The following is a 12,721-nucleotide window of genomic DNA, read 5'->3' as shown; positions in this document are numbered from 1 at the left end:
CATGCAGGTGCAGCAGGCAGTGAAGAAAGCAAATGGTATGTTAGCATTCATAGCAAAATGATTTGAGTATAGAAGCAGGGAGGTTCTACTGCAGTTGTGGATAGTCTTGGTGATACCACACCTGGAGTGTTGCATACCGTTTGGGTCTCCTAATCTGAGAAAGTACACTATTGCCATAGAGGGAGTACATAGGAGGTTCAGCAGACTGATTCCTGGGATGTCAGGACCTTCATATGAAGAGAGCATGGATAGACTCGGCTTGTACTCGCTAGAATTTAGAAGATTGCGGGGGGATCTTATGGAAACTTACAAAATGTTTAAACTTACAAATTTACAATCTTCCGGCATCTACCAGGCTAGATGCAGGACGATTGTTCCCGATGTTGGGGAAGTCCAGAACAAGGGGTCACAGTTTATGGATGGGGGGAATCTTTTAGGGCCGTGATTAGAAGAACATTTTTCACACAGACAGTGGTGAATATCTGGAATTATCTGCCACAGAAGGTAGTTGATGCCAATTCATTGGCTATATTTAAGAGGGAGTTAGATGTGGCCATTATGTATAAATTGATCAGGGGGTATGGAGAGACGGCAGGTACACTACACTGAGTTGGATGATCAGCCATGATCATATTGAATGCCGGTGCAGGCTCGAAGGGCCGAATGGCCTACTGCTGCACCTATTTTCTATGTTTCTATGTTTCTATGTATGCACCAGTCATTGAAAGTAGGTGCAACAGGCAGTGAAGGAAACGAATGGTATGTTAGCATTCATAGCAAAATGATTGCTTTGAATGCTATGGTGAATGGCTGTTTGTCAGGTTGGAGGCCAGTGACGAGTGGGGTGCCACAGGGATCTGTGTTGGGTCCACTGTTGTTTGTCATGTACATCAATGATCTGGATGATGGTGTGGTAAATTGGATTAGTAAGTATGCAGATGATACTAAGATAGGTGGGGTTGCGGGTAATGAAGTAGAGTTTCAAAGTCTACAGAGAGATTTATGCCAGTTGGAAGAGTGGGCTGAAAGATGGCAGATGGAGTTTAATGCTGATAAGTGTGGGGTGCTACATCTTGGCAGGACAAATCAAGTTCCCTGAAAGTGGAATCTCATGTAGATAGGGTGGTAAAGAAAGCTTTTGGTGTGCTGGCCTTTATAAATCAGAGCATTGAGTATAGAAGTTGGGATGTCAAATTGTAAAATTGTACAAGGCATTGGTGAGGCCAATTCTGGAGTATGGTGTACAATTTTGGTCGCCTAATTATAGGAAGGATGTCAACAAAATAGAGAGAGTACAGAGGAGATTACTAGAATGTTGCCTGGGTTTCAGCAACTAAGTTACAGAGAAAGGTTGAACAAGTTAGGGCTTTATTCTTTGGAGCGCAGAAGGTTAAGGGGGGACTTGATAGAGGTTTTTAAAATGATGAGAGGGATAGACAGAGTTGACGTGGAAAAGCTTTTCCCACTGAGAGTAGGGAAGATTCAAACAAGGGGACATGACAAGAGAATTAAGGGACTGAAGTTTAGGGGTAACATGAGGGGGAACTTCTTTACTCAGAGAGTGGTAGCTGTGTGGAATGAGCTTCCAGTGAAGGTGGTGGAGGCAGGTTCGTTTTTATCATTTAAAAATAAATTGGATGGTTATATGGATGGGAAGGGGATGGAGGGTTATGGTCTGAGCGCAGGTATGTGGGACTAGGGGAGATTATGTGTTCGGCACGGACTAGAAGGGTCGAGATGGCATGTTTCCGTGCTGTATTTGTTATATGGTTATATGGTTATATGATTTGAGTATAGGAGCAGGGAGGTTCTACTGCAGTTGTATATGGTCTTGGTGAGACCACACCTGGAGTATTGCGTACAATTTTGGTCTCCCAATCAGAGGAAGGACATTCTTGCCACAGATGGAGTACAGGGAAGGTTCAGCAGACTGATTCCTGGGATGTGAGGACTTTCATATGAAGAAAGACTGGATAGACCCGGGTTGTACTCGCTAGAATTTAGAAGATTGAGGGGGTATCTTCTAGAAACTCACAACATTTTTAAAGGGTTGAACAGGCTAGATGCAGGAAGTTTGTTCCCGATGTTGGGGAAGTCCAGAACAAGGGGTATGAAGATAAAGGGGAAATATTTTAGGACTGAGATGAGCAAAACATGTTTACGCGGTGAGTGGTGAATCTCTGGAATTATCTGCCACAGAATGTAGTTGAGGCCAGTTCATTGGCTATATTTAAGAAGGAGTTAGAAGTGGCCCTTGCGGCTAAGGGGATAAAAGGGTATGGCGAGAAAGCAGGTACAGGATACTTAGTTGGATGATCAGCCATGATCATATTGAATGACGGTGCAGGCTCGAAGGGCCGAATGGCCCACTCCTGCACCCATTTTCTATGTTGATATGTTTCTTTCTTCGTTGTTTTAACAGTTTGTGTTAAATGTATGTTTTAGTGTCATTTAGCTTGTTTATGTGGAGCTTCGATGGCCCGGACGGGTGGGTTCGACTGCCCCAACCGCGGAATAATAAAGAGTCAAGAAGTTTGAACTATATTGCCTTCCATCACAGTGAGGAATATGGGGAGTCCGCTGTGGTGGATGTTTATGTTAACTTTTATGTAGTTGTGTGTCTTGTTGTGTTTTTATTGTAATGGCTGTATGTTAATACGGATATCACTGTACCTTAATTGGTAGACGGACAATAAACAACGAGTGAAACCTTTGAAATGGGACCAGCAATGATGGGCATATTGGTCAGCTTGAGCGTTGGGCGGAAGGGTCTGCTTACTCGCTCGATGACTCTAAGATCGTTGTTGGCGTCCTTGCATCCTTCCCTTGTGTGTTTCCCTGTTGAAAACTTAAAACTTAGATACAGAACAGGCTGAGCAGGTGTTGACAGATGTAAAAAACAAACTCAGGGCAATCTCATGAGGCATTTCAGAAATACCAGATAAACAGAATTTCACAACTGGTTTAAAGTAGCAGAATTAATGTGCAGCTGGGAGAAATGTAATTGACAACATCAGAATTTCGTGAGGTATAAATAAACGCGAGCGGGGACCATGAGCTATTGGCACTGACGATCTACCTGGGACCCTTGTCGGTAAAGGCGACATATTTATGTCCATCCGTCATCAGCGATGGCGGTTAGTGACTGGCAGCGGATACGTACACTTTTAAATGTCAAATATTACTTTAATTACAGCATTACAGTAATCGGACTGCTCAGTAAGTTGTTGCATCTACTTGCCATTTAACAGCGTTGAAGGGTTGTATTTTGCAAATGTTCCTTCCGGACAGGAGAGTTAAGATTTGACCGGGGTTTATCAATCTATATTTTCTGCCGCACAAATACTCCACAGCAGGTCGCTAAGTTTACTTCCAGAAGTTGCATATTGTGTACTGTGTTATTAGATACCGGTTAGGAGATGTCAGTTTGAGTAAGCGTTGCGGGTTGTCTGCGCTTGATGCGAACGGTGAACTGCAGGGGGTCGCCGATGGGAGGGGGAGATGAAACACTCGGAATGTTTCAGAAAGAGGCGCAGTTGGCGGTACCTGCGCGGCTCCCAATGTGATGTGTTGTATAAAGTTCAAGCCAGTTTGCGACTGCATGTAAGAATTTGATCATTCGATACACATGCCAATTGCACACTTTCCACAACTCCACATTCACAATATATTTATTTGAAAATGTATTCAGTGTAAGTGTATCCCAGTTTATGCCATGTTGATAGTTGTGTCGTTATGAGATAGGTGAAAGATTGTATGTGAGTGTTTTCGCATTTGTTATAGTAAATTAATCAGCAGCTTCCTCTGTTTAGTAGATGTTTGTTGCATGGCTTGTGAGAGCAGATATGAGGGGGTTACCTGCTCATATAACCACTTGTCGAGCGTTCCCGATGTGTCGTGGGCCTACCTTGACGAAACACCAGTGACGGGAGGTGCCACCTGATAAATTCATTGATATGCTTGCATCTACACCACCAATGTTTCTTATGCGCTTGTTAACACGCAGGAATCTGATTGTTGCATATGGTCCTTAGCATAAGTTGGTATCATCAGTTTAGATAATAGTTTAGCGGTGGGCTTGGTTTTCTATGTTGAGCCCTTCGCCTCGTATTATAGCACCTACTTGTTGTTTAATTGTAATTGACCCGACGGACGTGATCTATTCTGGATCTCAAGGTGAATGGACATTTTTCTCGGGTGGCTGCCATACCGCAGGACAGCAGTGGGGGTCGGGGCTGTACCATGATCAGCATCATTGAGAGCACCTTGTACATGATGACCAGATTCAAAAGCTGCATCTGTTCATGTCCTCACAGGTAATTTAGTGGCGATTATCGTTATTGGACGAGGAAAGTGCGGGCTGTCTCGATGCATCACCCACTATATGGTGGCGATGGCGGCAGCAGATCTATTGGCCGTCTTCTGCAACGTGGCGATATTTTACCTTTACGCTGCGATTTTTCGGTACACACACACTATTGCATGCACCCTACAATACGTGGTGGCTTATGTGTCCCTGGACTGCTCAGTCTGGTTAACTGTCGCTTTTACATTTGATCGCTTTGTGGCCATTTGTTGCCAGGACTTCAAGACCCGGTACTGCACGGTAAGAATCGCCAGGGTGGCGATAGCAACAGTGTATGTTGTGAGTTTAATACGGAACATCCCCTACTACTTTGCATTTTATTCTTATGAAATATACCAGCCCGTTGGATGCATGGAAAAGCCGGAATATTTTTCCCACCCTGGATGGCTTGCTTTCGCTTGGATTCACAACATTTTAACCCCTCTGCTTCCGTTTTTCATTATTGTGTCGCTTAATATCCTGACGGTCAAATCGATCATGGTGGCGAACCGAGCCCGCAGGAAGCTCCGCGCTCACGCCAGTGGCGAAAAACAGGAGGACCCGGAAATGGAGAGTCGAAAGAAATCGATCATTTTACTCTTCTGTGTGTCCGGCAGTTTCATTCTCCTGTGGCTGACGGACGTGATTACCTTTATTTATACGCATATTGCCAACATACACTATGTCCCAAACTGGGCTCATCCCTTATCAATGGCAAATGCAGCCGGGAACATGCTTAAAATTCTGAGTTCGTGCACGAACTCGTGTATTTATGTGGTGACCCAGTCTAAGGTCAGAGACGAACTGAAGAATGCAATCAGGTGTCCATTCACAGCGTGTCTTAAGATTGTTAGAAAATAAATTGGATTATATGTATTGTGTAATTGTTAACGACGCGGTTAACGGGGTAACCATAGCTGCAGCGCCAATTACGAGCTGAATTAGATACACTCCTGGCCTGGGAATGTTGCAATAAGGTAGTCATGTTGAATGTTTCGAACAACTGTCCCCGGACTGAAACGATGCGAGCTGATTGCCTTAGAAGGGAGTAAAGTGAATGAATGAGACCATTCTGACTATTTCTGGACCGGGTTCCCTGTATGTGTAAAGGACCGAGCGCCCACTGCAGACCGGTCGTGTCATGATCCTAAAATCAGCTACATTATTTCAATAAAAATATTGATGGATTTATGTGTTGTGGATCGTATGCAAATCAGAATAATTTTACCTATTTAGAAGTAAATATTTTTAACGGCATTGTTCATGAGATGTATTCATGTACACCTTTGCTACAAAGTTCTCTGTCCGACATAGCTTGCTGGATCTCCGCTTGCCAACCATATTAACTCTCTTTCACCGGGTGCAAGTTTGCAACCATCACGTAGTCTACTCACGTAGTTTCGACTAATGCAATCATAAAAAAAAAACATAGAAACATAGAACATATGTGCAGGAGTAGGCCATTCGGCCCTTCGAGCCTGCACCGCCATTCAATATGATCATGGATAATCAGCCAACTCAGTATCATGTACCTGCCTTCCCTCCATACCCCCTGATCCCTTTAGCCACAAGTGCTCTCTTAAATATAGTCAATGAACTGGCCTCAACTACCTTCTGTGGCCGAGAATTCCAGAGATTCACCACTCGCTCTGTGAAAAATCAACCCGACGTGCACAAACTCATGATGAATTAGAACAAATTGGCCTACAACTATAGGCTGTGCACGACACACGAAAGAAGAAGATTCCCCTTCACATTCCCATCTCGACCTGTGTGGCCTTAGTCCCATCGTTTGCCACAGTGAAGCCGCGAGTAACTGCAGGAAAAACCTCATACTTCCATATGGGTAGCTTATAACCCAACGGTATTAACTTTAAGTTAGGGTCATGAAGCCAAACAGCGCGGGAACAGTCCCTTTGGTCTAAGTTACCCATGGGTACTCGCTTCATCTGCCCGGTTTTGCTGCAAATTCCTCAAACCCTCCCCCACCCATGTGCCTGTCCCAATGTCGTTTACATGACGTTATTCTACCTGCCTGAACTACCGCCACCGGCAGCTGGTTCCATGTATCCATCACCCTTTCAATGTCAGACTTGTCCCTCAGCTTCCTCTCAAATCCTGCCACACTTACCATAAACCAATGTCCTCTGGTTTTGATTTCTCCACTCTGGGTCAAACTAAACGGTGTGCATTCACCCGATATGTTTCCTTCTTGATTTTCTACTCCTTCATAAGATCAACCTTCATTGCCTTGCGCTCCAAGGGGTAGCCTACCCGCCCAACCGGTCCCTGGAACTCGTGTCCTTGTATCCTGGTGTCATCCTTGTTAATCTTCTCTGCTCTCTTTGCAGCTTACTGACATCTTTTCATCTGTGCTGGAGAAAACTGTATTCTATATGTGAACTCATCAAAAAATCTTGTACACTCGTAACACAACACCTTTGCTCAAAATCGTATCATTTAAAAATAAATTGGATAGGCATATGTATGAGAAGGGAATGGAGGGTCATGGTATGAGTGCAGGCAGGTGGGACTAAGGGGAAAAAAATGTTCGGCACGGACTTGTAGAGCCGAGATGGCCTGTTTCCGTGCTGTAATTGTTATATGGTTAAATTTGTTTTAGAAAAATGCAGTGTATATAGTACTTTAAATTGAATTAAAGAATGTCTGGTATTTAACGAACATTGGTGTATATGTTGTCGGCTTTCGTTCCAAATTTCTTTCGTTATAGGTTGAACTAATTCCTTTTCCCATGCTTGTCTGTATAATTCCGTCGGCGGATTCACACTGTCTAATAATATATTATAAATGTGAGATATTAATTATAATTCCAAATGAAACTTGTCATTATGGAGTCAACAAAAAACTGTTGGGATGTATATAGGAATTGACTGAAAAAGGTATAGCAACTGCGGAAGGAAAATCATTTTTACAGCGTTAATTCTTCCAAGCATTGAGATGAATAGTGTTTTCCAGTATTGAATATTCTTATGGAGTTTATTAAGTAAAGGCATAACATTTGATTTAAATAAATAAGTATATTTCTTGGTCACATAAATTCTTAGGTATTTAAATTTTTCATTTACTATTCTGAAATGTGATTGTTGCAATATGCATAACTCTGGTTCCGTTATTGGCATAATCTCAATTTTATTCCTATTAATGATACATTCCAAAAATAAACCAAATTGAGTTATTAGATATAACAAGTTTGGAATGCTGATTTCTGGGTTTGTAATATATAGAAATACATCATCTGCATATAAATAGATTGTATGTGTTTTTAGTATTAGACCCATATATTTCTGGATGTGCTCGAACACTTTCTGCAAGTGGTTCAATAGCAAGGGCGAAAAATAACGGAGATAACGGGCATCCTTACCTGCAACCTTTAGGTAAATCGAATTTTGATGATAACATTTGACTTGTCGTTATTCTAGTTGTTGGGTTGGTATAGAATAACTTAACCCATGTGCAGAACTTCTCACCCAGTTGAAATTATTCCATCACCGAAAATCTATCTATGGGCTAAAATGTTGGTCAATATTTTTTGGTCGGTGTTTAAAAGTGCGATTGCTCTATATGACCTTGGGTCTTTCGGGTCCATATCCGTTTTTGGTATGAGTATTATTGTTGCTTCATTTAAAGTTTCTGGTAGTTTCTGTTACGTGAAGGCTTGAGTTTATAGTGTCTGTAGGTGGATGTAACATTACATCCCAACTTCTATACTCAATGCTTTGATTTATAAAGGCCAGCACACCAAAAGCTTTCTTTACCACCCTATTTACATGAGATTCCACTTTCAGGGAACTGTGCACAGTGATTCCCACATCCCTCTGTTCACCTGCATTTTTCAATTCCCTACGATTTACCATGTAGTGGAGAGCGTAATTGTCGTGGAGAGCGTAATTGCATTTTGCATCTCTAATTGCCTTATCTCCCTTTCCAATGTCTGTTGTTTGGCATGGTTACGAAAAGCTTGCGCAGAGATTAACGCACCTCGTATAAATGCTTTAACTGTTTCCCATAGAATAGAGGCAGGTGTTTCACGGCAGTCATTAGTCTCGAAAAACATACTTATCTATGTAGTAAGGTATTTATAACATGCTTTATCATTTAACATTTGAGGGTTAAGTCTCCATTGTGTCTGCTTCCCAGTCATTCCACTTAGTTTGACCATAAATGTTAAAGGAGCATGTTCCGAAATTATAATGTTACGATATTTCGAATTATAAATAAATGGGATAAGGTTAGAGTCTACTAAAAAGTAATCTATCTATGAATACGTTTTATGTACCGGAGCGTAGAATGAATAATCCATTCCAGATGGGTTTTAAATTATCCAAACATCTTTAATATTAGTAGTATTGATGTATGAGTTTAATAATTCGCTTGTCTTGGATTTTGCTTTTCTTTGTATTGATGATCGGTCTAGGTAAGTGTCTAGAGTACAATTTAAATCTCCACCAATTATCAAATTATGCTGTGTGAGTTCTGGAAGCGCATTAAATATGTTCTAAAAAAATAAAGGGTTATCAAAATTTGGTCCATAGACATTGAGAAGAATCACTTTTATTAGATATAATTCCCCCACTAGCATAATATGTCTGCCATTATTGTCCCCAATAGTTGATATGTGGTTAAAAGGTATATTTTTACGGATTAAAATTGCGACCCTCCTGGCCTTATGGGAGAATGAAGAGTGATATGTTTCAGCAATCCGTTTTGCTTTCAATATATGTTGTGCTTCATTTTTAAGATTAGTTTCTTGAAGAATTGTTATATTTGCGTTGAGCGATTTGAAATGTGCTATTATTTTATCTCTCTTGATTGGTTCATTAAACCTTAACATTCCAGCGACAGAACGTAATTCCATGACCCCCAGATGTTCTATTAACGTCTTGCATCTTATGGTGGTCTATAAAAGAGCAGATAGCTCAGCACAGCCAGCCAGACATTCCACTCGGACACAGGGCAGATTAATTCCAAATTTAATAAATCTTCCTCTTGGACCTCTCTCCCCAAATAACACGTATAATTAATATGAAATTTAAGATGGTAATTAAATAAGATTAAAAAAAGTAAAGATATAACGAGTTATTAGTGTGCAAGAAAAAAAAGAAACTACATCCAGAAATAGTGTCGTTGGTGTTAGCCACACTAGCGTGGCTGGCCAAGTAAGGTCTTCCGCAGCCTTAAAAACAAGTATTACTACTAGCTCCACGCTATAATAAAACAATTCAGTAATTTATGGGATTAATATTAAAACTATTTTGGTCCAAATGATTAGTAATCATTTATTGAGAGACTATTAATCTCTTGGCTAATTATTAATCAAATGTTAGTCTGATATATAAGAAAGAATAAACATAGCAAATTTTTATTAATAATATACCAAGATTATACCTTGTTTACAGTTCGTATGTTTAACTAATTATTCTAATAATACCAATAATTAATCTTAATAGTTAGTATTTGTTAGTACAAATTAGTACTAGAGTATTACAATAATATGTCCATAGCAAGAAGGTTTGTTATGCTGTCGTTGTCAGCTTTCATTAGTCCTTGAATAAAATGTTTAGAGATTCCATGTATTCTCCGTAAAATGAAATAATAATATGAACGTTATTCAATCATCACTCGGGCCCGCTGTCCCCTGGGCGATCTTCCGGGCGTACGACAATGCGTCCGTGTGATCATATAAAATCTGATCCTTCTGCTTATAGGTGACTCTCAGCCTTGCAGGGTACAGTAGTCCATATCTCCATATAACCATAAAACAATTACAGCACTGAAACAGGCCTTCTCGACCCTTCTAGTCCGTGCCGAACACGTATTCTCCCCTAGTCCCATATACCTGCGCTCAGAGCATAACCCTCCATTCCTTTCCCGTCCATATAACTATCCAATTTATTTTTAAATGATAATAACGAACCTGCCTCCACCACCTACAGTGGAAGCTCATTCCACTCAACCACCACTCTCTGAGTAAAGAAGTTTCCCCTCATGTTGCCCCTAAACTTCAGTCCCTTAATTCTCAAATCATGTCCCCTTGTTTGACACTGCCCTACTCTCAGTGGGAAAAGCTTATCCACGTCAACTCAGTATATCCCTCGCATCATTTTAAAGACCTCTATCAAGTCCCTCCTTAACCTACTGCGCTCCAAAGAATAAAGCCCGAACTTGTTCGACCTCTCTCTGTAACTTAGCTGCTGAAACCCAGGCAACGTTCTAGTAAATCTCCTCTGTACTCTCTCTATTTTGTTGACATTCTTCCTATAATTAGGCGACCAAAGTTGTACACACTACTCCAGAATTGGCCTCACCAATGCCTTGTACAATTTTAACATTACATCCCAACTTCTATACTCAATGCTCTGATTTATAAAGGCCAGCACACCAAAAGCTTTCTTTACCACCCTATCTACATGAGATTATACTTTCAGGGAACTATGCACAGTTATTCCCAGATACCTCTGTTCACCTGCATTCTTCAATTCCCTACCATTTACCATGTACGTCCTATTTTGATTTGTCCTGCCAAAATGTAGCACCTCACACTTATCAGCATTAAACTCCATCTGCCATCTTTCAACCTACTCTTCCAACTGGCATAAATCTCTCTGTAGATTTTGAAAATTTACTTCAATATCCACAACCCCACCTATCTTAGTACCATCTGCATACTCACTAATCCAATTTACCAGACCATCATCCAGGTCATTGATGTACATAACAGACAACAGTGGACTCCTTAAGTTGTCTTTTTAACAGTGGACTTCATATAACCATATAACCATATAACAATTACAGCACGGAAACAGGTCATCTCGACCATTCTAGTCGGTGCCGAACACATAATCTCCCCTAGTCCCATATACCTGCGCTCAGACCATAACCCTCCATTCCCTTCCCATCCATATAACTATCCAATTTTTTTTAAATGATAAAAAACGAACCTGCCTCCACCACCTTCACTGGAAGCTCATTCCACACAGCTACCACTCTCTGAGTAAAGACGTTCCCCCTCATGTTACCCTTAAACTTCAGTCCCTTAATTCTCATGTCATGTCCCCTTGTTTGAATCTTCCCTACTCTCAGTGGGAAAAGTTTTTCCACGTCAACTCTGTCTATCCCTCTCATCATTTTAAAAACCTCTATCAAGCCCCCCCTTAATCTTCTGCGCTCCAAAGAATAAAGCCCTACCTTGTCCAACCTTTCTCTGTAACTTAGTTGCTGAAACCCAGGCAACATTCTAGTAAATATCCTCTGTACTATCTCTATTTTGTTGACATCCTTCCTATAATTAGGCAACCAAAATTGTACACCATACTCCAGAATTGGCCTCACCAATGCCTTGTACAATTTTAACATTACATCCCAACTTCTATACTCAATGCTCTGATTTATAAAGGGCAGTACACCAAAAGCTTTCTTTACCACCCTATCTACATGATATTCCCCTTTCAGGGAACTGTGCACAGTTATTCCCAGATCCCTCTGTTCACCTACATTCTTCAATTCCCTACCATTTACCATGTACGTCCTATTTTGATTTGTCCTGCCAAGATGTAGCACCTCACACTTATCAGCATTAAACTCCATCTGCCATCTTTCAGTCCACTCTTCCAACTGGCATAAATCTCTCTGTAGACTTTGAAACTCTACTTCATTACCCGCAACCTCACCTATCTTAGTATCATCTGCATACTTACTAATCCAATTTACCACACCATCATCCAGATCATTGATGTACATGACAAACAACAGTGGACGCAACACAGATCCGTGTGGCACCCCACTCGTCACTGGCCTCCAACCTGACAAACAACCATCCACCATTACTCTCTGGCATCTCCCATTCAGCCACTGTTGAATCAATCTTGCTACTCCACCATTAATACCCAACCATTGAACCTTCTTAACCAACCTTCCATGAGGAACCTTGTCAAAGGCCTTAATGAAGTCCATATACACAACATCCACTGCTTTACCCTCATCAATTTCCCGAGTAACATCTTCAAAAAATTCAAGAAGATTAGTTAAACATGATCTTCCAGGCACAAATCCATGTTGACTGCTCCTAATCAGACCCTGTTGATCCAGATGCTTATATATATTATCTCTAAGTATTCTTTCCATTAATTTTCCCACCACTGACGTCAAACTAACAGGTCTATAATTGCTAGGTTTACTCTTAGACCCCGTTTTAAACAATGGAACAACATGCGCCAATCCTCCGGCACTATTCCCCTTTCTAATGACATTTGAAATATTTCTGCCATAGCCCCTGCTATTTCTACACTAACTTCCCTCAATGTCCTAGGGAATATCCTGTCCGGACCTGGAGACTTATCCACTTTTATATTTCTCAAA

General features: G+C 41.1%; 1 protein-coding gene across 1 annotated transcript; it reads left to right on the top strand.

The window, feature by feature from the left end:
* Window positions 1-3,131: 3,131 nt before the first annotated feature.
* On the top strand, window positions 3,132-6,747 carry LOC129694953 (probable G-protein coupled receptor 139). Its single transcript, XM_055631693.1, has 3 exons — window positions 3,132-3,219; window positions 4,317-5,137; window positions 6,697-6,747. The coding sequence occupies exons 1-3, from the start codon at window positions 3,132-3,134 to the stop codon at window positions 6,745-6,747; spliced, it is 960 nt and encodes a 319-aa protein (XP_055487668.1).
* Window positions 6,748-12,721: the final 5,974 nt, after the last annotated feature.

Source organism: Leucoraja erinacea, unplaced genomic scaffold, assembly GCF_028641065.1.
Source record: "Leucoraja erinacea ecotype New England unplaced genomic scaffold, Leri_hhj_1 Leri_86S, whole genome shotgun sequence".
NCBI lineage: Eukaryota > Metazoa > Chordata > Chondrichthyes > Rajiformes > Rajidae > Leucoraja > Leucoraja erinaceus.
Note: the sequence above shows the minus strand (reverse complement) of the source record. Positions and strands in the feature narration are given on the sequence as shown.

Bases quoted from the DNA above. Each gene is read 5' to 3' on its own strand.
- LOC129694953 (XM_055631693.1), top strand. From the start codon at position 3,132: ATGGCGGTTAGTGACTGGCAGCGGATACGTACACTTTTAAATGTCAAA. The intron at 3,220-4,316 runs GTAAGTTGTTGC...ATGTCCTCACAG, and splicing joins TACAGTAATCGGACTGCTCA to GTAATTTAGTGGCGATTATC. The intron at 5,138-6,696 runs GTCAGAGACGAA...CTCTCTTTGCAG, and splicing joins ATGTGGTGACCCAGTCTAAG to CTTACTGACATCTTTTCATC.